Source organism: Fusarium flagelliforme (assembly GCF_020744385.1).
Source record: "Fusarium flagelliforme strain FIESC 12 MPI-CAGE-AA-0113 chromosome Unknown B0J16scaffold_3, whole genome shotgun sequence".
Lineage (NCBI taxonomy): Eukaryota > Fungi > Ascomycota > Sordariomycetes > Hypocreales > Nectriaceae > Fusarium > Fusarium flagelliforme.
The window spans coordinates 3,781,519-3,802,643 of NW_025763505.1; the positions used below are offsets into that span (position 1 = coordinate 3,781,519).

At 49.2% G+C, this 21,125-nt stretch overlaps 7 protein-coding genes across 7 annotated transcripts; 5 read left to right on the forward strand and 2 right to left on the reverse strand.

Annotated features, from left to right (window-relative positions):
- Positions 1–1,541: 1,541 nt before the first annotated feature.
- On the forward strand, positions 1,542–3,062 carry B0J16DRAFT_383050 (uncharacterized protein; the record flags this gene model as incomplete). The annotated part of the gene is made up of 5 exons (XM_046131296.1): positions 1,542–1,588; positions 1,690–1,769; positions 1,851–2,561; positions 2,630–2,955; positions 3,012–3,062. The coding sequence occupies 5 exons, from the start codon at positions 1,542–1,544 to the stop codon at positions 3,060–3,062; spliced, it is 1,215 nt and encodes a 404-aa protein (XP_045985097.1).
- Positions 3,063–5,156: 2,094 nt separating this feature from the next.
- On the forward strand, positions 5,157–6,862 carry B0J16DRAFT_318820 (uncharacterized protein; the record flags this gene model as incomplete). Its single annotated transcript, XM_046125477.1, has 5 exons — positions 5,157–5,464; positions 5,595–6,382; positions 6,435–6,544; positions 6,595–6,778; positions 6,834–6,862. 5 exons carry the CDS (start codon positions 5,157–5,159, stop codon positions 6,860–6,862), a joined length of 1,419 nt encoding a protein of 472 aa, XP_045985098.1.
- A 2,532-nt stretch (positions 6,863–9,394) lies between these two features.
- Positions 9,395–14,500, forward strand: B0J16DRAFT_383052 (P-loop containing nucleoside triphosphate hydrolase protein; the record flags this gene model as incomplete). The annotated part of the gene is made up of 7 exons (XM_046131297.1): positions 9,395–9,529; positions 9,609–9,741; positions 9,807–9,996; positions 10,048–13,897; positions 13,948–14,021; positions 14,070–14,284; positions 14,346–14,500. The coding sequence occupies 7 exons, from the start codon at positions 9,395–9,397 to the stop codon at positions 14,498–14,500; spliced, it is 4,752 nt and encodes a 1,583-aa protein (XP_045985099.1).
- A 9-nt stretch (positions 14,501–14,509) lies between these two features.
- On the forward strand, positions 14,510–15,878 carry B0J16DRAFT_109545 (AAA domain-containing protein). Its single transcript, XM_046121422.1, has 3 exons — positions 14,510–15,168; positions 15,254–15,399; positions 15,461–15,878. Exons 1-3 carry the CDS (start codon positions 14,980–14,982, stop codon positions 15,651–15,653), a joined length of 528 nt encoding a protein of 175 aa, XP_045985100.1. The 5' UTR covers positions 14,510–14,979; the 3' UTR covers positions 15,654–15,878.
- Position 15,879: 1 nt separating this feature from the next.
- Positions 15,880–16,867, forward strand: B0J16DRAFT_109465 (inosine triphosphate pyrophosphatase-like protein). The gene is made up of 5 exons (XM_046121420.1): positions 15,880–16,183; positions 16,246–16,319; positions 16,370–16,514; positions 16,564–16,634; positions 16,683–16,867. Exons 1-5 carry the CDS (start codon positions 16,013–16,015, stop codon positions 16,774–16,776), a joined length of 555 nt encoding a protein of 184 aa, XP_045985101.1. The 5' UTR covers positions 15,880–16,012; the 3' UTR covers positions 16,777–16,867.
- On the reverse strand, positions 16,709–18,855 carry B0J16DRAFT_109484 (peptidase family C78-domain-containing protein). The gene is made up of 9 exons (XM_046121421.1): positions 18,542–18,855; positions 18,012–18,470; positions 17,869–17,959; positions 17,714–17,818; positions 17,438–17,649; positions 17,354–17,385; positions 17,148–17,299; positions 16,886–17,096; positions 16,709–16,832 (listed from the first exon to the last, which is right to left on the reverse strand). The coding sequence occupies exons 1-9, from the start codon at positions 18,608–18,610 to the stop codon at positions 16,805–16,807; spliced, it is 1,359 nt and encodes a 452-aa protein (XP_045985102.1). The 5' UTR covers positions 18,611–18,855; the 3' UTR covers positions 16,709–16,804.
- Positions 18,856–19,669: 814 nt separating this feature from the next.
- B0J16DRAFT_371058 (P-loop containing nucleoside triphosphate hydrolase protein) lies at positions 19,670–21,124 on the reverse strand. The gene is made up of 3 exons (XM_046130387.1): positions 20,722–21,124; positions 20,372–20,640; positions 19,670–20,308 (listed from the first exon to the last, which is right to left on the reverse strand). The coding sequence occupies exons 1-3, from the start codon at positions 20,771–20,773 to the stop codon at positions 20,069–20,071; spliced, it is 561 nt and encodes a 186-aa protein (XP_045985103.1). The 5' UTR covers positions 20,774–21,124; the 3' UTR covers positions 19,670–20,068.
- Between the last annotated feature and the right edge of the window lies 1 nt (position 21,125).

Sequence of the window (21,125 nt, forward strand, 5' to 3'; positions counted from 1 at the left end):
GACTGCCAGATGGGACTGGACTGGAGCCTGCAACCTCAATTTTATTTATTTATCTTCGTTGTCAACAGAAGTAGTTGATGGACGAATAGGAAGCTGCAGAAGTAGCCTGCCCACTCCAAAAATACAAGGGCGCGATTCGTGAGTCGTGACGCATCCCTCGACTTTGTTGGTATCGGTCAACCTTCAAGCTGCAGCCAATCGTGCAGGGTCCCTTCACAGTGCGTGCGAGCCGCATCTCATCAAGATACGATACTTACATACGATAAGTTGAGTTGAGTTGAGTTGTTGGACATGCTCTTTTCAACCCTTCCATCCGGACCAAAAGGGTCCTTCCTGGTGTTTCAATTCTCGGATATTCGTTGAATGGCTTTATTTTTCTTCTCCTTGGCCGGTTGGGTACTGTACAGAGTACTACCTCATGTAACAACAACACGCAAATCATCAGCAAGTAGTATTTCGGGGTTCGACCTCGCTTGATTCATGCTCTTTCAATGTAACGCGGTTTCCCGAGATTACCTATGAGCCAGTCCTTGGGTACAGTATCAGTTCCGAGTTTCCCCTCGGGCAAGGCCGGGTGTCTAGTCAACAAAACAGAACGCACGTCAATTCAAGACAATTTGTTGTTAACGATTAGAGGCGCCACCATTCCTGAGCCTCGGTCATTAAAGTAAAGAAAACCTTACAACCGAAAGGCAGGCAGGCTATCTCGGGTTGAGTTGAAAGTACTGTTACACCGTACAGGGCTTGGATGGGGAAGGGAATATCTACATGACAAGGGATCCAGGAGTGTTGTGTTCTGGAATCCATCTAGAGTGTGGCGAGTGCTTCCATGTACTGCGAATGGGCGAGTCGGAGAGAATCACGCATGGCAGCGCCACAGGTGCCGACGCTAGAGGGTGGTAGAATTGTCAACTTCAAAGCGTCAGGGTGTCAGAAATAACTGTCATTCGACCACCCAGAAAGTATCGTTAACTAATACAATGGTTTATGTCTCCTACTCTCGATCGTCAAACCTTTTTTACGCCTCCAGGGACACAAAGTCTGTAGATGCTGAATATTTGTGTGGTGGGGTGTGAGCCTACTCGGATATGCACTGTGCTTCTGTGGCTGGTTCCTCCACTCCCTTTCTGTTGTCTCACTTCTCCGCTCTCCCACAGCGCCTCCACACTCCAAGCTACTAAGGCATCAGAGGATCCTCTCACACAGTCTGGGTTTTTTTTAGGCGATCGACCAGTTGAGCTTGGTGCTTGGTGGGCGGCCCAACAAGTTCAAAAGTCAGAGCGAACGAGCGAGTGCTGGCCTGTTGCCGTTGTCCGTTGTCCGTTGCCCGCTGCTTTGAGGTGGTTACAAGCACAAGCCCAGAGCCCAAACCCAGTGCCCGAATTTTTTTTCAACTTTATCGCCCCCCACCAGAATTTAGCAAACGTCAACGGCCACTGCTCTCTCAACTTCCTTTCATCCCTCTCCTCTCAACCTCACCTCTTTCCTCCCCAAGACGTTTATTCCAAGCGCCTCTTCGCATTCTTTTCATATCAGACAATATGGCCGAGCCCATCCGTGGAAAGCGTGCCCAAGACGCCGTGGCTCCGTAAGTCATTTACTCACCTTTCGATATCATCTTGATCCTTCATTGCCTTCCTTGCCCGCCGCTTCACGATCCACGATGCTAACTACCCCACCTTCGATCAGTACGCCTCAGAACACACCCGCAACCGCCGCTCCTATTTCTTCTCACGCTCAGCAGCCCGGTGTCTCTAGCATCAAGGAGGGTAAGTCTTTTGATTTGGTTTTTCGAGGCCGATCATGAATCAATTCCTTCGGCTTAGAATCGTGCTCTAACCCCGCTATAGAGGATCTGGACCGTGCTGCCGCGGCCTCTGTTTTCGCCCAAAACCCCAAGCTTATCCAGATGATTCAGGGTCGCCTCGGCTCCCTCGTGGGCCAATCTTCTGGCTACATCGAGTCCCTTCCCGCCCCTGTCCGTCGACGTGTCGCTGGTCTCAAGGGCATCCAGAAGGACCACTCCAAGCTCGAGGCCGAGTTCCAGGAGGAGGTTCTCCAGCTTGAGAAGAAGTACTTCGCCAAGTTCTCTCCTCTCTACGAGAAGCGTTCCGCCATCATTAACGGAAAGTCCGAGCCTACTGAGGAGGAGATCAAGGCCGGTGAAGAGGACGACGAGCCCGAGGCTGAGGATGCCCCCAAGTCTGAGCAAAAGTCCGACGTTCCCGACAATGTTTCCGGTATCCCCGAGTTCTGGCTTTCTGCCATGAAGAACCAGATCTCTCTCGCCGAGATGATCACTGACCGTGATGAGGCCGCTCTCAAGCACCTCACCGACATCCGCATGGAGTACCTTGACAAGCCTGGTTTCCGTCTCATCTTCGAGTTCGCTCCCAACGACTTCTTCAAGAACACCACCATCACCAAGACATACTACTACCAGAACGAGAGCGGCTACGGTGGTGACTTCATCTACGACCACGCTGAGGGTGACAAGATTGAGTGGCTACCCGGCAAGGACTTGACTGTCCGTGTCGAGAGCAAGAAGCAGCGCAACAAGAGTACGTGGTGACTACAAGGAGTCTTCTCCTTTCTCCTTTTTGCGAATTAACGACTAACTTAAATTTAGACACCAAGCAAACCCGAATTGTTAAGAAGACCGTCCCCACTGAGTCTTTCTTCAACTTCTTCTCCCCACCCAAGGCTCCTACCGATGACGACGACGAGGATGCCGAGTCCGATATCGAGGAGCGCCTCGAGCTCGACTACCAGCTCGGTGAGGACATCAAGGAGAAGCTCATTCCCCGTGCCATCGACTGGTTCACCGGTGAGGCTCTTGCTTTCGAGGAGATCTCTGACGATGAGCTCGACGGTGCCGATTTCGACGATGACGATGATGAGGACGAGGATGATTTGAGCGAGGAGAACGATGACGAGGAAGAGTCTGACGACGACGTATGCATTACCCCCTTATCTGAGTTGAGTTCACAACAAAAGCTAACATTTTACAGGATGAGTCTGGCAAGCCTAAGCAGGAAGCCGCCGAGTGCAAACAGAGCTGAGCGAAGCGATAGAGCGCGACGTAACGCATATTCACACTCATGACATGATTGGCTTTTATCGGGTTTGAGGATTTTATCTGAGCCACCAGCCTTCCTCGGAAAAAAGGAGAGGCGGTGAACGACGGGAAGAAAAAGGCTACAGAAACGGGAAGCGGTCGAAGCAGGTCGGCGAATCAGCCGTTGCCGTTTTTCAGAACAAAAGGTAGCATCGTCATTTGATAGGCATCGTTTGCACGAACCTCCGTGGGTTTTGCAGCAAACTCTGGGACTGGAAACCTTTATTGATAGACACAGCCAGAGGGCAGAAGTCGGCCCGCGATATTATGTTGCCCTCCTTTTTTTGCAGCCTTTCTCTCTAACTTCGTTTTTGGGGTTCTTTGTCTTTGCTATTTTCTGTTACAACTACGTTGATTTGACTCCTGGCATGGATGTAAGGTAGTGACCGACGGATGATTTCTTACAAGGGTGCAAGGGGAATCACGGTGCATAATATATAGAGAATGAAATTATGTGGTAATGCAATCAATGTCGTTGCTGCGGTTGGTGTGACATGTGAAATACTTTCTTATGGTAGTTTTCTAATGGTTTTGTCTATATCAAACTCGTGGCTGCATGATGAACACGGATATTTAACATTGAAATGCGGTGAAATGATAAATCTACACACGTACCTACATACAGTCAGAATAACATGCAAGACATGTGTCAAGTCACCGCCACGTCGTCAATGTGTGCATGAATGGGAATCTGGGGATGTTTCAGTACGTCACAAGGTCATTTATCATAGGCAAACGAACAGAAAAGATAAAACTACATTTTTAAAATGCAATATTTTATCAGTATCAAAAATCACCAGTGAAGATATAGGGTAAGATGGATGACAGCGACATCAAGCCATAAATCACCATGCTATTTGAGACTGGCCACTATCTATATTGGTCACTAAGCTAAAAGTCAGAATGCACAACCTTGATAGTAAATTGGCTTGGCTGGATTCGCGCCAAAGAAAAATATAGTCCTTGTATCGAAGCCAATAGTCTCAGAAATGGTATGCACGAATCCTGAAATGTCCGCGTACAATTGAGGTCCGTCCGTCCAACCGCCGCTCAGCTCCGCTGCATCCCGCTGCCGGGCTGCATATGCCCCCGTTCTCGCCGCATATTGGCTAAAGCGCCGCCGCCTGCGGGACTGCTAGAAGCGGTATAACTTGATACACAGAGACCAGCAGTCGGCCGGCGGTAGACCGTAGACAGGTAAGACGGGGTCGCAGAAATTGACGCCATTGTGTGACGGCATGGTGGCATTGCCGGTCTCGGTCAAAGGCCAAATGACTGTCGCAACAATTTTTTAATTTTTTAAGTGGTCCTTTCCTCAGGGCTGTATTTTAGCGGCAAGATCGTCTAAGACGCCGAGCTTGGCTACTGGCTATATGCGGGCTTACAGCAATTAATTCGCAGGTTTTCTGTTTCTAATTGTCGAACGATTGAGATCCATGCTGTTGGAATGGCCGAGAGCGGACTATCCTTACATAGAAAAGTTTTTCTGTACAAGATCCAAGGTGGTTGTTCCACTCCCACGTTCTTAAACATCCATGGATGACATGACGGAGCCGCAAGGGTACCCTGATGCCGAATTCACTTGTATCCGTAAATGGTCTCTGATTCGGCAGTAGCGGTATTATCAATCATGGATGAGTCAAGTCCCGGAAGTCGGGAGAGGGTTTTGAGCCTGAATTCTGATGCTGGATTCGGCTCATCGCGGAGTGTCAACTTTGGATGGATGCGCTGTGGATTATGGAGTCATCTCATCATAGGTAGTTCAGCTTAACTAAGGTTGGGTGTAGATTTGGATCACATCATAAAACCAATTGGCTCCCCCTTCAATCCTCCTGAGTCTATTTCTCGCATTTCTACACACCCGCCATTTCATTATCTAGACTTAATTGCTTGTCTTTGAGTAGCTGGCATCTCATTCTCTACCTCTTATCTTGTCCATCACCCTTAAAAGGACATAAAGCTCTCCAATTCCTTCGACCACCCCGCTACAAACGACCCCTCCACCTTACTCCAACAACATACTACACCGACCTTCATCATGACGCCCTCTCCTCAAAACATCGCCGGTTCCCTCTCTGCTGCTTCTCAGCGCGAAGTCTCTCACAGCTGGGACCAAAATGCGGCCACTTCTCCCCTCGCTTCTTTCCAGTCTCCTCCCAGCCGCACCGCTGGTCTCCCCAACCGTGGCGCGCCCAAGAACCTGAAGCCTTTCAACACCAAGGACATCAAGATTCTACTTCTCGAGAACGTCAATGTCACCGGACAAGAGATCCTGAAGGCCCAGGGCTACCAGGTCGAGGCTCTCAAGACCTCTCTTCCTGAGGACCAGCTCATTGAGAAGATTCGGTATGTTTGCGAAATACCCCGCCAACTTTTTTTCTGCGAAACTGTGCCCCTCCATCGTTGGCCTCACGAATGCCCCTCGTTCATGAGCTCTACGTACCCCACCATATATGCTAACAATTAATCTTAATAGCGACGTTCAAGTCATCGGTATTCGCTCTAAGACAAAGCTCACCGAGAAGGTTCTCCGTGAGGCCACAAACCTCCTCGTCATCGGTTGCTTCTGTATCGGTACCAACCAGGTCGATCTCGAGTTTGCTGCCAAGAATGGTATCGCCGTCTTCAACTCCCCCTTCGCCAACTCGCGCAGTGTCGCTGAGCTTGTCATCGCCGAGATCATCACCCTTGCCCGTCAGCTCGGCGACCGATCCAACGAGATGCACCGTGGTACCTGGAACAAGGTCAGCTCCAAGTGCTGGGAGATTCGAGGCAAGACTCTGGGTATTGTCGGCTACGGCCACATTGGTTCTCAGTTGTCTGTTCTCGCTGAGGCTATGGGTATGAACGTCATCTACTACGATGTGGTTACCCTGATGGCCCTTGGTACCGCCAGCCAGGTCCCTACTCTTGAGAAGCTTTTGGGCGAGGCCGACTTCATTACTCTCCACGTCCCCGATCTCCCTGAGACACGCAACATGATCTCCACTGCTCAGTTCGAGCAGATGAAGACTGGTGCCTACCTGATCAACGCCAGTCGAGGCAGCGTTGTCGATATTCCCGCTCTCATCAAGGCTAGCCGCTCTGGCAAGGTCGCTGGTGCCGCTCTCGATGTTTTCCCCGCCGAGCCCGCCGCCAACGGTGACTACTTCACCAACGACCTTAACGTCTGGGGCGAGGACCTGCGAAGCTTGAAGAACCTTATCCTGACTCCCCACATTGGTGGCAGCACCGAGGAGGCCCAGCGTGCTATCGGTATTGAGGGTAAGTAACTACGTGAAACATCATGTAGGATTCACCACTAACATCCATATAGTCAGCGAAGCTTTGGTGCGCTACATTAACCAGGGTATCACTCTGGGCAGCGTCAACATCCCTGAGGTCCAGCTGCGTTCGCTGACTTCCGACGAGCCCGATACCGCTCGTGTAAGTCTACACCGAAAGCAACTCAAAATGCATGCTGACATGAACTACAGGTTATCTTCATTCACCGAAACGTTCCCGGTGTGCTCCGAAAGGTCAACGAGATTCTTGGAGACCACAACGTCGACAAGCAGATTTCCGACAGCAGAGGCGACAATGCTTACCTGATGGCTGATATCAGCAGCATCAAGTATGAGCAGATCAAGGACATCTACGACAGCCTTGAGGGACTTAGCGGTATGCCAAACCCAGCCACACAAATCCAGCATCAAAATACTGACGGTTTACACAGCTCGCGTCATGACCCGTATCTTGTACTAAGTGACGATGCATGGGCCATTTGGTGGCCATGAGCCTCAACCCTTAACCCTTGAACTAGTAAAGAGGACCGCGATGCGACCAACGACGCACAGGACATAGCTGCACCCAGGAGCAGGAATAAAGGGGGCGGCCCGTTCAATATTTTTTATCGGGCCTTGATCCCGGGATATTTTGGACGCATTGATGCATTGGACTCTGTTGAAGAAAGACATATGCGCTCGAAACCCACTGACACGACCTCGATGATAGTGGCTGGGGGATGTTTTTGCGAAAAGATGGAATCGTCAGGTACACAAACCCATGCCTGGACGAGGATCAAAAGGGGGCTGGATTTTGCGGGTGCTTTTGAATAATGACCGGACTGGTTGGGCTAGTCGGTAACACTGTATGGAGTATTATGGCATGGATGAATTCAACGAACAGAAACACTTGAGCTTCAACGCAACTTAAGTTAGAATACCAAAATAGGACCAATCCGGTGCGGATTGAGAGAGAGGACCCCAAAGGACCCATAGACCAGGTACCGTTTTTGTTGGCTTTGTGAAGTGTCTGTAGGATCTCGGCCCGGAAGATAAGCATTCAAGCATCGATAGAATCACTGTTGGTGGCTGGCGTAAGCTGGGCAGTGCCTGACGTCGAAAAGCATGGCGTCTGTTAATTAAATAAATGTTGGGGGACATGAGCTGCATTTTGCATAGTTTTACTGTGGAATGCTGCATAGTAACCAACCTTTGTGGCTCGGACTGAAGGTTTGTGGTACCTGCTTAGAATAATTCACCGAGCTATCTGTCCTGGGGTCTTGTTAGCTAGCTCTCGAGCCCTGAAGGCTCTCCTTTGATGGACTCGAGGCTCCATGAATGTATTTATTGGGGTTCATGGTGGAGATAGATGAATCGACTACTTGGCGTACTAGGGTTCAACCGTTCCCCAGTATTTTAGAATTGGCATCTCCTTTCTGGAGGTTGAATCTTGCAAATCAATGTTAGTGGCGTGTTTCAAGCTTTGGCCCTGCTACTTCGCTAGATATGTACAGCAGTAGCACTTGACTGGAAGCACACTGGCTTCAGGTTTAGAGATTGGCGGTGGATAGCATACAGATACATTGAAAGACGTGAATATTCATTCATATTGGCATTGTCATCTGTTTCTAGCTACTAACCCTAGAGCGGTCCTCATAGATGGCTGGTCTAATTACCAACAATGCGATTATTAGGTTGTGTGACAAATGCTGTGACATACTTCATGCTGCTTAACAAGCTTGTTCCATCTAAACTGTGTAAAGAGCAATACCTTACATGGATCCTGCAAAGACCCGACATACTCACCTGAATTCATGCTGTAGCTCCCATATCCGTATCCGTACACTGTAACGATATCGGAATTGAAGTTGTAACAGACAGTGCGATTTCGATCTCGGGATGTTTGATCGCCAATGCCAAATAATAAGGGGCCTGCGGCAGGCTGCTTTTTTCCCTAGGTACGCATTAGCTCCGACCGACCCTAAGGAAGAACTCCTTTGTCTTTGTCCTGCGGATCCCTCCATTGGCATTGGGCTTCATTCGAGTCTCCTTCTAACCAGACCAGCATAACACAGTGTCGACTCAAACTCGAGAGAGGATTTGTTGGTCTCGCTTGTTCTCACCCCAGATCGAAGAAAAGACAGGACAAGGCCAAAGTTGCGGACGGGTCGGCCCCTCATTGGTTCGCGGGATCATCCAGGTTCAGAGCCCCTAATTGTTCTGAAGCCATCCAGGAGCTTTCAGGAACTGAGGCTGGGAAGGCGTCGTAGGGGATGATGTACTGAAGATGACAGACTGTTGTACCTATTTGCAGTGAAGCACCCACTGAGAATACCCGTGACTGAACCCCTAGGTACTCGATCGGTCTAACAGTCCATGCCCCGCCCCCCTGTTCTCCAACGTGCCCCGTGCGGCTGCAGTATCCGTCCGGCCCTTTCAATCAAATCAGGAGCAGAGCAAAGCAAAACGCGTGCTGGCATCACCGCATCCATAACTAAACTTAACTTTTGACTTCCTTCAAGGTCTCTCGTTTTGCCTTGCACCTTTCAATCTTGCTCGACCTCTTTGTCGGCGAGTCTTTTGTGTGGGAAGGAAAAGAAAAAAAGAACTGTCTTCTCTTCTCCCGCTTAGACTACAGGGTCCATCCTTTCTGTCCAGTCCAGTATCTCTTTTGGATTACGGGGCACCGGTGTACCCAGAAAGCTCGACTTGACTTGTCCTGACTGGACTTGGACTTGCGCAAAGCATCCAACAACCATTCGACCGCATACTCCCACGAGCGTGCCCGTTGTTTGGATTGAGTAACGCCCCCTTTACGTTTACCAGAAGCGACGTTTAAACGACTATATCCCTCTCCGGCAGGCCGTGTTTCTCTACACCCACTGTTGGCGAATATATGCATCCCACCGCCATTCAGCCCCTTAGTACTAATTACCCCGATACCGCTTCGACATAGTCGCCTTTATCTTCTATCCTAATACAATCCGGCTTCGCGCTCGGTAATACCGCCACCATGGCATCTGCCTACGAGGTTGGCACAAGAGCATGGCAGCCAGACACTGCCGAAGGTTGGGTGGCTTCGGAGCTCATCAACAAGACCGTCGATGGCTCCAAAGTCAAGCTGACCTTCCAGCTTGAGAATGGCGATGTGAGTTTGCATACAGCCCTACCGTGGTCGTACGGGGTATCTCATTGCGATCTGTGTACTGACTGTATCTACCTGTTAGACCAAGGATATCGAAGTGTCTGCGGAGGCACTCCAGAGCGGGAGCGACCCGTCTCTGCCCCCTCTGATGAACCCGACAATGCTCGAAGCCAGCGACGATCTTACAAATTTGTCCCATCTCAACGAACCTGCTGGTATGGTTGCCACCGAACTATCGCCTGTGAGAGGAACTGGCACGACTGATGCTAACACCTTCCAGTCCTGCAGGCAATTAGGTTACGATACTTGCAAAAGGAGATCTACACCTACAGTGGTATCGTTCTTATTGCTACAAATCCGTTTGCGCGAGTCGATTCTCTCTATGTCCCGGGCATGGTTCAGGTTTATGCTGGAAGACAGCGAGCCACACAAGCGCCTCATTTGTTTGCCATTGCTGAGGAGGCCTTCATGTAAGATTGAGCCTCAATCGCCCAGCTTCCCCCCCAACTAATTTGTTCTAGGGATATGATTCGCGACAAGAAGAACCAGACTGTTGTAGTCTCCGGAGAGTCTGGTGCCGGTAAAACTGTCAGTGCCAAATACATCATGCGATACTTTGCTACCAGAGAGTCCCCCGACAACCCTGGTGGGCGATCCAAGCGAGGCTCCGAGTCAATGAGTGAGACGGAAGAGCAGATCCTTGCGACCAACCCTATCATGGAAGCGTTCGGTAACGCTAAGACGACTCGAAACGACAACTCTTCACGATTCGGAAAGTACATTGAGATCATGTTCGACGAGGAGACGAATATCATTGGCGCAAAGATTAGAACATATCTTCTGGAACGTTCACGATTGGTTTTCCAGCCCCTCAAGGAGCGTAACTACCATATCTTCTATCAGCTCATTGCTGGTGCGTCTGACCAGCAGCGCGAAGAGCTTGGTCTTCTGCCTATTGAGGAGTTTGAGTACCTAAACCAAGGAAACTGCCCAACAATTGATGGTGTGGACGACAAGGCCGAATTCGAGGCCACTCAGAAGTCACTATCAACCATTGGTGTCACAGCCGACCAGCAGTCGGACATTTTCAAGTTGTTGGCTGGTCTTCTGCACCTCGGAAATGTCAAGATCACTGCTTCACGTAACGACAGTGTGTTGGCTCCCAACGAGCCTTCTTTAGAGAAGGCTTGCGCCATTCTTGGTGTTAAGGCCGAGGAGTTTGCTAGGTGGATTGTTAAGAAGCAGCTCATTACCCGTGGTGAGAAGATTACTTCGAACCTGAGCCAAGCGCAGGCTATCGTTGTTCGTGATTCCGTCGCCAAGTTTATTTACTCGAGTCTCTTCGACTGGCTCGTTGATATCATCAACTCCAGTTTGGCTTCTGAAGAGGTACTGAGCCGAGTGACCTCATTTATCGGTGTTTTGGATATTTATGGTTTCGAACATTTCGCCAAGAACTCATTCGAACAGTTCTGTATCAACTACGCCAACGAGAAGTTGCAACAAGAGTTCAACCAGCATGTCTTCAAGTTGGAGCAGGAAGAATACCTTAGGGAGCAGATCGACTGGACTTTCATTGACTTCTCCGATAACCAGCCCTGTATCGATCTGATCGAAGGCAAGCTAGGTATCTTGTCTCTGCTCGACGAAGAGTCTCGACTTCCCATGGGATCAGATGAGCAGTTTGTCACCAAGCTTCATCATAACTTCACTCCCGATAAGTCAAAATTCTACAAGAAGCCCAGATTCGGAAAGTCAGCTTTCACTGTCTGCCATTATGCCATCGACGTTACCTACGAGTCCGAGGGTTTCATCGAGAAGAACCGAGATACTGTCCCTGATGAGCACATGGCTGTCCTGCGCGCCTCAAGCAACGAGTTCCTTAAGACTGTCTTGGACGCCGCGACCGCCGTACGAGAGAAGGATGCCGCCTCTTCCAGCTCCAACGCTGTTAAGCCCGCCGCTGGTAGGAAGATTGGCGTGGCTGTCAACAGGAAGCCCACACTGGGAGGCATTTTCCGATCTTCGCTCATCGAGCTTATGAGCACCATCAACAACACTGATGTCCACTACATCCGATGTATTAAGCCTAACGAGGCTAAGGAGGCTTGGAAGTTCGAAGGCCCCATGGTTCTCAGCCAGCTGCGTGCTTGTGGTGTTCTCGAGACGGTCCGTATTAGTTGTGCCGGTTACCCTACTCGCTGGACATACGAAGAGTTCGCTCTTCGTTACTACATGTTGGTTAGGTCTGACCAATGGACCTCGGAGATCCGTGAGATGGCAGATGCCATCCTTAAGAAGGCTCTTGGAACAAGTACCGAGAAGGGCATGGACAAGTATCAGCTTGGTCTCACCAAGATTTTCTTCCGAGCTGGTATGCTCGCCTTCTTGGAGAACCTCCGAACCACTAGGCTCAATGACTGTGCTATTATGATCCAGAAGAACCTCAGAGCCAAGTACTACCGACAACGCTACCTCGAGGCTCGTGAAGCCATCATCCTTACACAGTCTGCAATTAGGTCATGGAAGGCCAGAAAGTCGGCCCAAGAGCTCCGCACCGTCAAGGCTGCTATTACCATCCAGCGCGTGTGGCGAGGATCCAAGCAGCGCAAGTCTTACGTTCAATTCAGAAAGGATATGGTCCTGTTTGAGTCAATTGCCAAGGGATACCTTCGACGAAAGACCATCTTGGAGGAACGCCTTGGTAATGCTGCTCTCAAGATCCAGCGTTCTTGGAGATCAAGAAGGCAGCTGATGGCTTGGAGGCAGTACCGCAAGAAGGTTATCCTTATCCAGAGCTTGTGGCGTGGAAGGAAGGCTCGAAAGGAATACAAGACAATTCGTGAAGAGGCTCGTGACTTGAAGCAGATCTCCTACAAGCTTGAAAACAAGGTTGTCGAGTTGACGCAATCCCTGGGTTCAATGAAGGAAAGGAACAAGGGTCTTGCATCACAGGTTGAGAACTACGAGGGACAAATCAAGTCATGGAAGAAGAGACATAACGACCTTGAGGCACGAACAAAGGAGCTCCAGACTGAAGCTAACCAGGCTGGTATCGCCGTCGCACGCCTGCAAGCGATGGAGGATGAGATGAAGAAGCTTCAAGTCGCCTTCGATGAGTCGACGGCCAATATTAAGAGAATGCAAGAGGAGGAGAGAGAGCTTCGAGAGTCTCTTCGGTTAACCAACACAGAATTGGAGACAGCAAAGAGGTCAAGCACTCAACATGAGAAGGATAACATGAGTTTGAGGCAGGAACTCGAGTCTCTTCGAGACGCCCTCGAGCTGGCTCGAAGGAATGCGCCTATCAATGGAGAGCTTGTCAATGGGACAACGCCTGGAGCTTCAGTACCTTCTGGCCTTATTAACCTTGTCGCGTCCAAGAAGCCTAAGCGCCGCAGCGCAGGCGCGGAACCGCGGGAGCTTGATCGCTTTAGTGGTACTTATAACCCTCGGCCGGTTTCCATGGCTGTTACTGGCACGGCGCATCGCCAGAACCTTTCTGGTTCGACCTTCCTCCCTGGCGTCGATAATATTGAGATGGAACTCGAGACGCTTCTCGCGGACGAGGATGGCCTCAATGAGGAGGTGACCATGGGACTGATCCGAAACCTCAAGATCCCCTCTCCCAACACTACCCCACCACCATCAGACAAGGAGGTTCTGTTCCCTTCATACCTCATCAACTTGGTCACTTCAGAGATGTGGAACAACGGTTTCGTCAAGGAGTCAGAACGATTCCTGGCCAATGTTATGCAGTCTATCCAACAAGAGGTTATGCAGCACGATGGTGACGAGGCTATCAACCCTGGCGCCTTCTGGTTGTCAAACGTTCACGAGATGTTGTCTTTCGTGTTCCTTGCCGAGGATTGGTACGAGGCTCAGAAGTCTGACAACTACGAGTACGACCGACTTCTTGAGATCGTTAAGCACGATCTTGAGAGTTTGGAGTTCAACATTTACCACACTTGGATGAAGGTGTTGAAGAAGAAGTTGCAGAAGATGATTATTCCTGCCATCATCGAGTCCCAGTCTCTTCCTGGTTTCGTTACCAACGAAAGCAGCCGTTTCTTGGGCAAGCTTCTTCAGTCGAACTCGACCCCTGCTTACAGCATGGACAACCTCCTTAGCCTGCTTAACAGCGTTTTCCGCGCGATGAAGGCATACTACTTGGAGGATTCCATCATCACGCAGTGTATCACCGAGCTCCTGAAGTTGGTCGGTGTGACAGCGTTCAACGACCTGCTCATGCGAAGAAACTTCCTCTCATGGAAGCGTGGTCTTCAGATTAACTACAACATCACTCGAATTGAGGAATGGTGCAAGAGTCACGATATGCCCGAGGGTACGCTCCAACTGGAGCATCTTATGGTAAGTTTAACCCGAGAGGTGGTTCAAAAATAGAGCTAACCGTTATGCAGCAAGCAACCAAGCTTCTTCAGCTCAAGAAGGCCACCCTGAACGACATAGAAATCATTCAGGACATTTGCTGGATGTAAGTATCTTGAGATCTCTATTAATGACTTCTTACTAACAATCATAGGCTTTCACCGAACCAGATCCAGAAGCTGCTCAACCAATACTTGGTTGCCGATTACGAGCAGCCTATCAACGGCGAGATCATGAAGGCAGTTGCCTCACGTGTTACTGAGAAGAGTGACGTCCTTCTCCTTCAGGCCGTCGATATGGACGACAGTGGTCCTTACGAGATCGCCGAGCCTCGAGTCATCACTGCACTCGAGACTTACACACCCTCTTGTAAGTTCCATATGAAACGAGTTACCTTGCAAGCAATTTGAGACTGACACTTTTCCTCCAGGGCTCCAAACTCCTCGCCTCAAGAGGCTCGCTGAGATTGTTTCAGCACAAGCCATCGCGCAACAGGAGAAGTTGGACTACACAGATGGTGAAGAATACGAGAACGGCCACCAGCATGAGCTTGAGGGCGTTGATGAAGTGGAAGTAGAGCAGTAAGAAATAATGAAGCTGGTTTAGACATTTCAAACGCACATAAGGGATAGAAGCCGCATTTTCAGGGTGTTTGATGTCGAATTTTCTAATGACGGCGTGTTATTGAGGCAGATCTGAGGTTCTCCTTGTATCTGGAAGGCATCATGGTTATAGAGTGGGATGTTAGCCCCCTTCTCCGCAAGTTGGTGAGGGTATTTGAGCTCGATTCTATCTTTGTACGATGAACTATGGCTGTATTGGAGAATCCGAGAGATGAGAGTACGAAGCGATACTGTGGTTATTTGTTCACTTATTTTTCTCTATTTGTTTCTTGTGATAGTTTGTTCATGGTGAAAAGTTGGTGTTGATGCAACTATCGAGTCTTTACGCCCCTTTAACTGCATCACACAGTCTGCGTAGCTGCAATTTCAAAGGTACCCAAATTGGAGTCTATCAATCTCTGCATTTATAGGGTATATCAGACAAACAAAATCTTTACCAAAATGAGTGACCGAAAATTGCCCAATATTATCATCACAGGCACGCCTGGTGTCGGAAAGACGACTCATTGTGAGGGCCTCGCAGAACGAACTGGTCTGCGTCACCTTTCAGTCAACCAGGTTGTGAAGGACAAGGAGTGCCATGAAGGATGGAGCGATGAGTTCCACAGCTTGATTGTGGATGAAGACAAGGCAAGTATTTGTTGATATCTACAATCAGATCTCTAAATCACGGATTTGGTTGAGTAAACAAGGACACAAGCTAACATAATCACAGCTCCTTGATGCTATTGAGGAGGATGTCAAGGCTGGCGGATGCATCATTGACTGGCACGCATGTGATCTCTTCCCTAAGAGCTGGATAGATCTAGTCGTGGTCCTACGAGTCGACTCTTCCACTCTCTACGACCGTCTTACAGCGAGGTATGTCCTTAGGGCTTGAGATGTGACAAAAAGAAGCTTTCGCTGATCATTTTAACCACAGAAATTATCCCGACTCTAAGCTTCAAGAAAACCTTGACTCTGAGATTATGGAGGTCCTTCTACAGGAGGCGCATGAGGCATTCGATGAGGAAATTGTCATCGAGTTGACGAGCAACAACGCTGATGAGATGGACACAAATGTTGATCGCATAGTTGCCTGGCTCGATCAATGGAAGAAGGACAACAGCGAGTGAGGGGGTTCTACTGAATGCAACTTTCATGAGAGGGCACGAATTCGTTTATGGAACTACTTGCAGGGAGAGTCAGACTACGGGTATTGAAGGTCATGTTTGGAAGCGCGGAATTGGTTGGTGAAAATAGATATTGATACAAGCCTAGGGCAGGCTACGAATTGACATGAATCGCTTTAGAAGGTTCATATCGGACAAGTGCATATTTTGTCACACAGTGGGGGTTTGAGTGGCCCATTGTTCAGCTCGATTACTTTCAGCTTCTATCTTTATCTCTCTTTGACGATCGTATTTTCTCTTGCCTTGTTCAACGAAATCCAGTTTGCCATTTCTATCTACCTCACGATTTTGAAAAATTAAAAATGGCGCCTCACAAAGTTAACTTCATCACCGGCAACGCCAACAAGTTGACCGAAGTCAAGGCCATTCTTGAGCCTGAGATCGAGGTCCTCAGCCAGCCCATAGACCTCGAGGAGGTGCAAGGCACACTTGAGGGGGTTACGGAGTACAAGTGCCGTAGAGCGGCCGATTTGGTAGGTATTTGTTTATTGAACAACCGCTTAAAAATGAAACATGCCTAATAATCAATTTCCAGGTGAAAGGCCCAGTCCTGGTTGAGGATACAGCGCTCTGCTATAATGCCCTCAATGGCCTTCCTGGTGTCTACATGCAAGTTGAAATCGCTGTTCTAAAAATGCAAAATGCTGATGGCTGAGAAGCAAGTGGTTCATGACTTCAATCGGTCACCAAGGTCTGAACAACCTGCTGGCTGCTTACCCTGACAAGTCTGCTGAAGCCGTCTGCACTTTCGGATACTGTGCTGGGCCTGGAGAGGAGGTCATCATCTTCCAAGGTCGATGCCCAGTAAGAAGTCCTTGAACATGTTTCATCAACTGCGCTGACAGTTTTGCAGGGCAAGATTGTGCTTCCTCGAGGACCTCCCGCTTTCGGATGGGATGCCATCTTCGAGTACGAAGGCCAGACGTAAGGAAAGAATCTACCTTGACTGTTATTCTCTGCTGACCGTTACAGCTTTGCCGAGATGGACAAGGCAGAGAAGAACAAGATCTCTCATCGAAGCCGCGCGCTGGCCAAGCTTCAGGCTTGGTTCAAGGACCAGCAGTAAACAAATCTCCAGTAAACCACCTAGGTCACTAGGCCACAGAGGCATATTTTGTGAGACTACACGTCATAAGTATGGATGAAGACATGAATCCAAGGGTGAGATCACTTACTAGAGCACTTCATATTGGTTGTGTCTGCGGAAGTAGTGAGAACCTCGACGGTATGGTTTCAGGAGTCCGTCGATGGAAGAGCCTTTCAGCCGAAATGATTTCCCGACGAGATCTCTAATCTTAGTAGAATCGCGAAAGCTAGGGTCGAATACCAAGAGGTTTGTGTGGCCATCCATTTGCTTCTCGAACCCGACGATGGTCAAAGAGTGTCCTGTTTCAATCTTAGCACCTGCACTCCTTGTAAGCGTTCCTCACATCTTACCTGGATGCTGTAGATAGATCGGTGGCAGGTTCGTGCAATGGATCCGGTCCTCTACGCTGGTAACGCCTCCTTGGAAGTATCTCTCGATAGCTTCGAAGAGGTGCTGCTTAGACCTACCGCGTTCCGGATCTTTAAATGCTTGAACCGAGCAACTGCCTATGATTAGCTACATTTCCATCATTAGATAAAGGGTCCGTTCAACATACGGTATGTTTAGACTCAGGAACACAGCTTGTGCCTATGTTTTGTAAGCCATTTGCAGATAAAGGCATATATGCAGGGTCTACTACCTCTGGTGTACCAATGTACTTCCGTGTTCCCCTGATACCTCCAGTTTCTGCTCTACCCTGAGCATTGATACCATTATCCCAAGCGTTTTCGATCAAATTTTGGATCTGAAAGATGTTAGGGAAACTCTCGCCAAAGTGCTGCGAGCCTGGAGTTTTCGCAGAGATGATGTCAGATGTGAGCATCTGGATGTTTCGATAACCACAGAAACCACCTGGACTTGTCAGATACCCCTGAATCGACACATATACACAGCCACAGGGGATGTAGAGACTCACCTTCCTGCTTCAACTTGGAAATATGCTGTACGGCAGGTCGGCAGACGTAGGCATATTGTGTCGAAGGACTCTGTTCAAGTAGTTGAATTAGAACAGGCAAAATGTCTATTCTCCTGATCAGTTGTTATCACCGTACCGTACGGAGGAATTCTCACCGTTATTAACGACTTGGCCATCCTTTTCAAGAAGATCTACGAGCCATGGGGGCATCTTCTTTTCATGTGCGAACCTGCCAAGCTCCGATCTCTACAACAGAATTAGTTCACTGGCCCGAGCAAACTATCACGAATTCACGTACCCCCAAGCGGCCAGACTTTCGACGTCGCTCCCCATGCCTAGTTCGAGAAGAAGAACCTCTTTCAGGACTCTTGGTTATACCAGCCTCTTCCCTCTTGGTTTTGTGGCGAGTGCGACTACTGGTGCTTTCACGACTGTGGCTCGACCTACTACTCTGACCTGTCAGGAGGTCTTTCATCGCCTGGATAGCGCTGGTCTTCTGCTTGCGGGATCTCTCCCTAGTCGCTGTCGCCGATTTTCGATGTCTAGACGGAGCTTTTTCCGCGGGAGGCTCAGGCTCAGATCCAGGTCCCGGTTCAGGCGTTGCGCCCTGCGCCTCAAGCTCATGAAGTTCCAGGTGGAACGCTAGCTCATCAAGCTGGACAAGCTCACCGCAACCATCTTCTCGGCACACGACTGCTTCTGCGTTGTCGGTGAAGGGGGATTGTTCACCGTCTGGGTGATGTTTCTCGATATGCTGCTAGTCAAGGGAAGCATGTCTTAGTTTCAACTCCAAGGAAAGCAGTAGTTAGAAGATCGGCAAGGACACACTAAAAGAAGTTCAGGTTCTCCTTGTTCCGGCTCGAAGCCACAAAAGGGGCAAGGATTTGTGTCGGGCATCTGGAGAAATGTCTCCTCCAATATGGAGAAAGATAGAGGGACTGACGAACTGTGCGAAGAAACGGAAGCAGAAATGAGGAGTCAAGAAGACTGAATATTAAAAGTGTCTACAATTTTTTGTATGCAATAAGTCTTTGTTGTCGTTGTTTTTTGTGCCGTGATAATAAAGATGCAGCGTCAGGCAAGGAACAAAGAGAGAAAGAATGAGGGAGCTGGGCTTGGGCGCGGTGAGATGTCAAGTTGAGGCTGTGAATGGTGGCACACGTATTCGTCCTACGCACTTGCCTTGGGTACGGTGTTGCAAGGCCTGAACCATACAGGCAGGAGCGACACCTTTTTCTTTCTTTTACCCTAGACTTGACCTGAGAGCAACACTGAATCGCCCAATATTATCACCACTAGCTTGTCTTAAAAACTAATAACCCATTATACCGCCAATCTATCCTCGCCAACTCACAAAACCACATGGCTCAATGAGAATCTGCTTTATTTTAGTACAAAGAAACAACCTGCGGATCTTCCCACAACAATGGTTTTCCATAACTACAGTAGCGTCCCTGTCCCTCCCGGATGCTACCCTCTTGCATACCCGGGTTAACGCGACTCCGATAGCGGGACTGTCCGAATAGAGTCAAGACCCTTTCTGTTAGATCGTGCATTTGCTCTCACATTCACATGATGGACCAGTGTTTTAGTGACGCAGTGCAGTGCAGACCGCCCAAGGAGACAGGCCAGGGCAAAGAATTATGGCTACTTTCCTGGACCTAGACTAAGAAACAAGGCATTTCGAATTGTTGGGAACCAATTACCTGGCGAGCTGTCAATCGGACTGGGCTGGCCTGGCACCGAGAGGCTGGTGCCTCTAGATTCATTCTAGAAACAAGTCCAGGTACGTATCGGTAGTTGCACATCGCTGGATCCTTGCAAGTCCCCTCTACGCCAAGGTCAGCATGTCAGTCAGTCATTCGAGGTTGGTCATGAATCAGGACATGCACTCAAGCACGAGTCAGATAGGAAAGAGAGAAGAGAGTAAGAGAGACAGAAATTTTCCAAGAGCAAACCCAAAAACCCTGACCCCCATTGATTTGTACCATATATACTCTAGTTGCAAAGGCAAGCAAAACGAGAAAGCAACGCAAGGATTCAAGCTGTACAGAGTACCGTGTGTGCCACTTGCAGCAACGGAGAATTTAACCAAAAGAGGGCGCTCATTCGCACATATCATGGCCCGTGTCCTGTCCTGTCCTATCCTGTCTGTAGCTGCCCTGTTCCCAACCTGAATCGCCTTGTGCCCCTGCGACCTCGTGGAACGATAAGGTCTTGGTCTTGTCTGGTGCTGGCTGGATTGGACTGAACTGGGCTTGACTTGTGGACCGCCCCGCGGCCCCAAATCAATTAATCATCGTGATCGTGATCATTTGGCATAATGTGTCTCTAGAAACGTGTTTGCGATTCCTTTTACATCAGGATGCAGTTGCTCTTGGCGGGTGCCTCGCCAGGGTTCTGCGACTTCTCAATCTGTCCGATCAAGAGCTCGAAGGCTTTGCCGACGTTCTCGTTGTATCGTGCGCTCGCCTCGGTCCAGCCGCATTGAATCTTTTCGGAAAGCTTCTGTCCATCTTCGGGAGTGACCTGTCGTTGCTCGGGTCGCAAGTCGCTCTTGTTGCCGACAATGCAGATAGGAACGGAGTCAGTACCCTAGACGATGAGATTTTGGTTAGCTTGGTTGAAGCCCTGGCTCGCATAACCGAGAGCACTCACCAAGTGGTTAAGAATCTTCTCACGAATGACCTGCACCATCTCGAAAGATGGCAGTGATGATACCGAATAGACGAGCATGTAGCCATGAATACCGATAAAGTGCTTGGAGTTGAGAATACTGTACTCGTCCTGGCCCGCTGTGTCGACGATTTCAGTCGAGTAATCTTGTCCCTTGTACTTAATCATTTTGCTAAAGGTATTCTCGATCGTGGGATAGTAGCTGTCGACGAAGTGACCGTCAACGAATCGTACCGCTAGAGACGACTTGCCTGTTTGAAAATGCTGTCAGTGAATTGAACGATTGAAAGAAAGGCAATTGTGCAAAGCCATTAACAGATCAAAATACTCACCGACGGAGCGGCTGCCGACAATAGCGACCTTTCTTTGCTTGGGAGAAGGCATGGTGCAACGAAAGAGGAGTGAAACAGAGTCTAAGCTGCTTATTTAATTGTTGAACGTCGTGTGATTATATGCGCCTGAATGATGCACGTCAGGGTGTACAGAAAGTGAGACCAACAGCTGAGTGATAGGAAGAAGGCAGAAAAATAAGTAAACGAGTGCTGTTGATGACGACGATGAACTTGGACGTGGATGCGAATGTGAATGTGAGTGTATGATGTGTAACTAAAAAAAGGCCTGGAACTTCAGGTGCACGTCAAGTTTGAATGCAACTGCAAGGACAAGCTACTGTCCTGTAGCTACTGTAAAAGCCAACCAAAGAGCCAAGCCAAACCTGGGTAAGAGTGACGGAACT

Bases quoted from the DNA above. Each gene is read 5' to 3' on its own strand.
- B0J16DRAFT_109545 (XM_046121422.1), top strand. From the start codon at position 14,980: ATGAGTGACCGAAAATTGCCCAATATTATCATCACAGGCACGCCTGGT. The intron at 15,169-15,253 runs GCAAGTATTTGT...ACATAATCACAG, and splicing joins TGATTGTGGATGAAGACAAG to CTCCTTGATGCTATTGAGGA. The intron at 15,400-15,460 runs GTATGTCCTTAG...TTTTAACCACAG, and splicing joins TACGACCGTCTTACAGCGAG to AAATTATCCCGACTCTAAGC.
- B0J16DRAFT_109465 (XM_046121420.1), top strand. From the start codon at position 16,013: ATGGCGCCTCACAAAGTTAACTTCATCACCGGCAACGCCAACAAGTTG. The intron at 16,184-16,245 runs GTAGGTATTTGT...ATCAATTTCCAG, and splicing joins GCCGTAGAGCGGCCGATTTG to GTGAAAGGCCCAGTCCTGGT. The intron at 16,320-16,369 runs GCAAGTTGAAAT...ATGGCTGAGAAG, and splicing joins GGCCTTCCTGGTGTCTACAT to CAAGTGGTTCATGACTTCAA.
- B0J16DRAFT_109484 (XM_046121421.1), bottom strand. From the start codon at position 18,610: ATGCCCGACACAAATCCTTGCCCCTTTTGTGGCTTCGAGCCGGAACAA. The intron at 18,471-18,541 runs GTGTGTCCTTGC...TCCCTTGACTAG, and splicing joins GAGAACCTGAACTTCTTTTA to CAGCATATCGAGAAACATCA. The intron at 17,650-17,713 runs GTGAGTCTCTAC...TGACAAGTCCAG, and splicing joins TTCCAAGTTGAAGCAGGAAG to GTGGTTTCTGTGGTTATCGA.
- B0J16DRAFT_371058 (XM_046130387.1), bottom strand. From the start codon at position 20,773: ATGCCTTCTCCCAAGCAAAGAAAGGTCGCTATTGTCGGCAGCCGCTCC. The intron at 20,641-20,721 runs GTGAGTATTTTG...ATTTTCAAACAG, and splicing joins TGTCGGCAGCCGCTCCGTCG to GCAAGTCGTCTCTAGCGGTA. The intron at 20,309-20,371 runs GTGAGTGCTCTC...CTCATCGTCTAG, and splicing joins AGAAGATTCTTAACCACTTG to GGTACTGACTCCGTTCCTAT.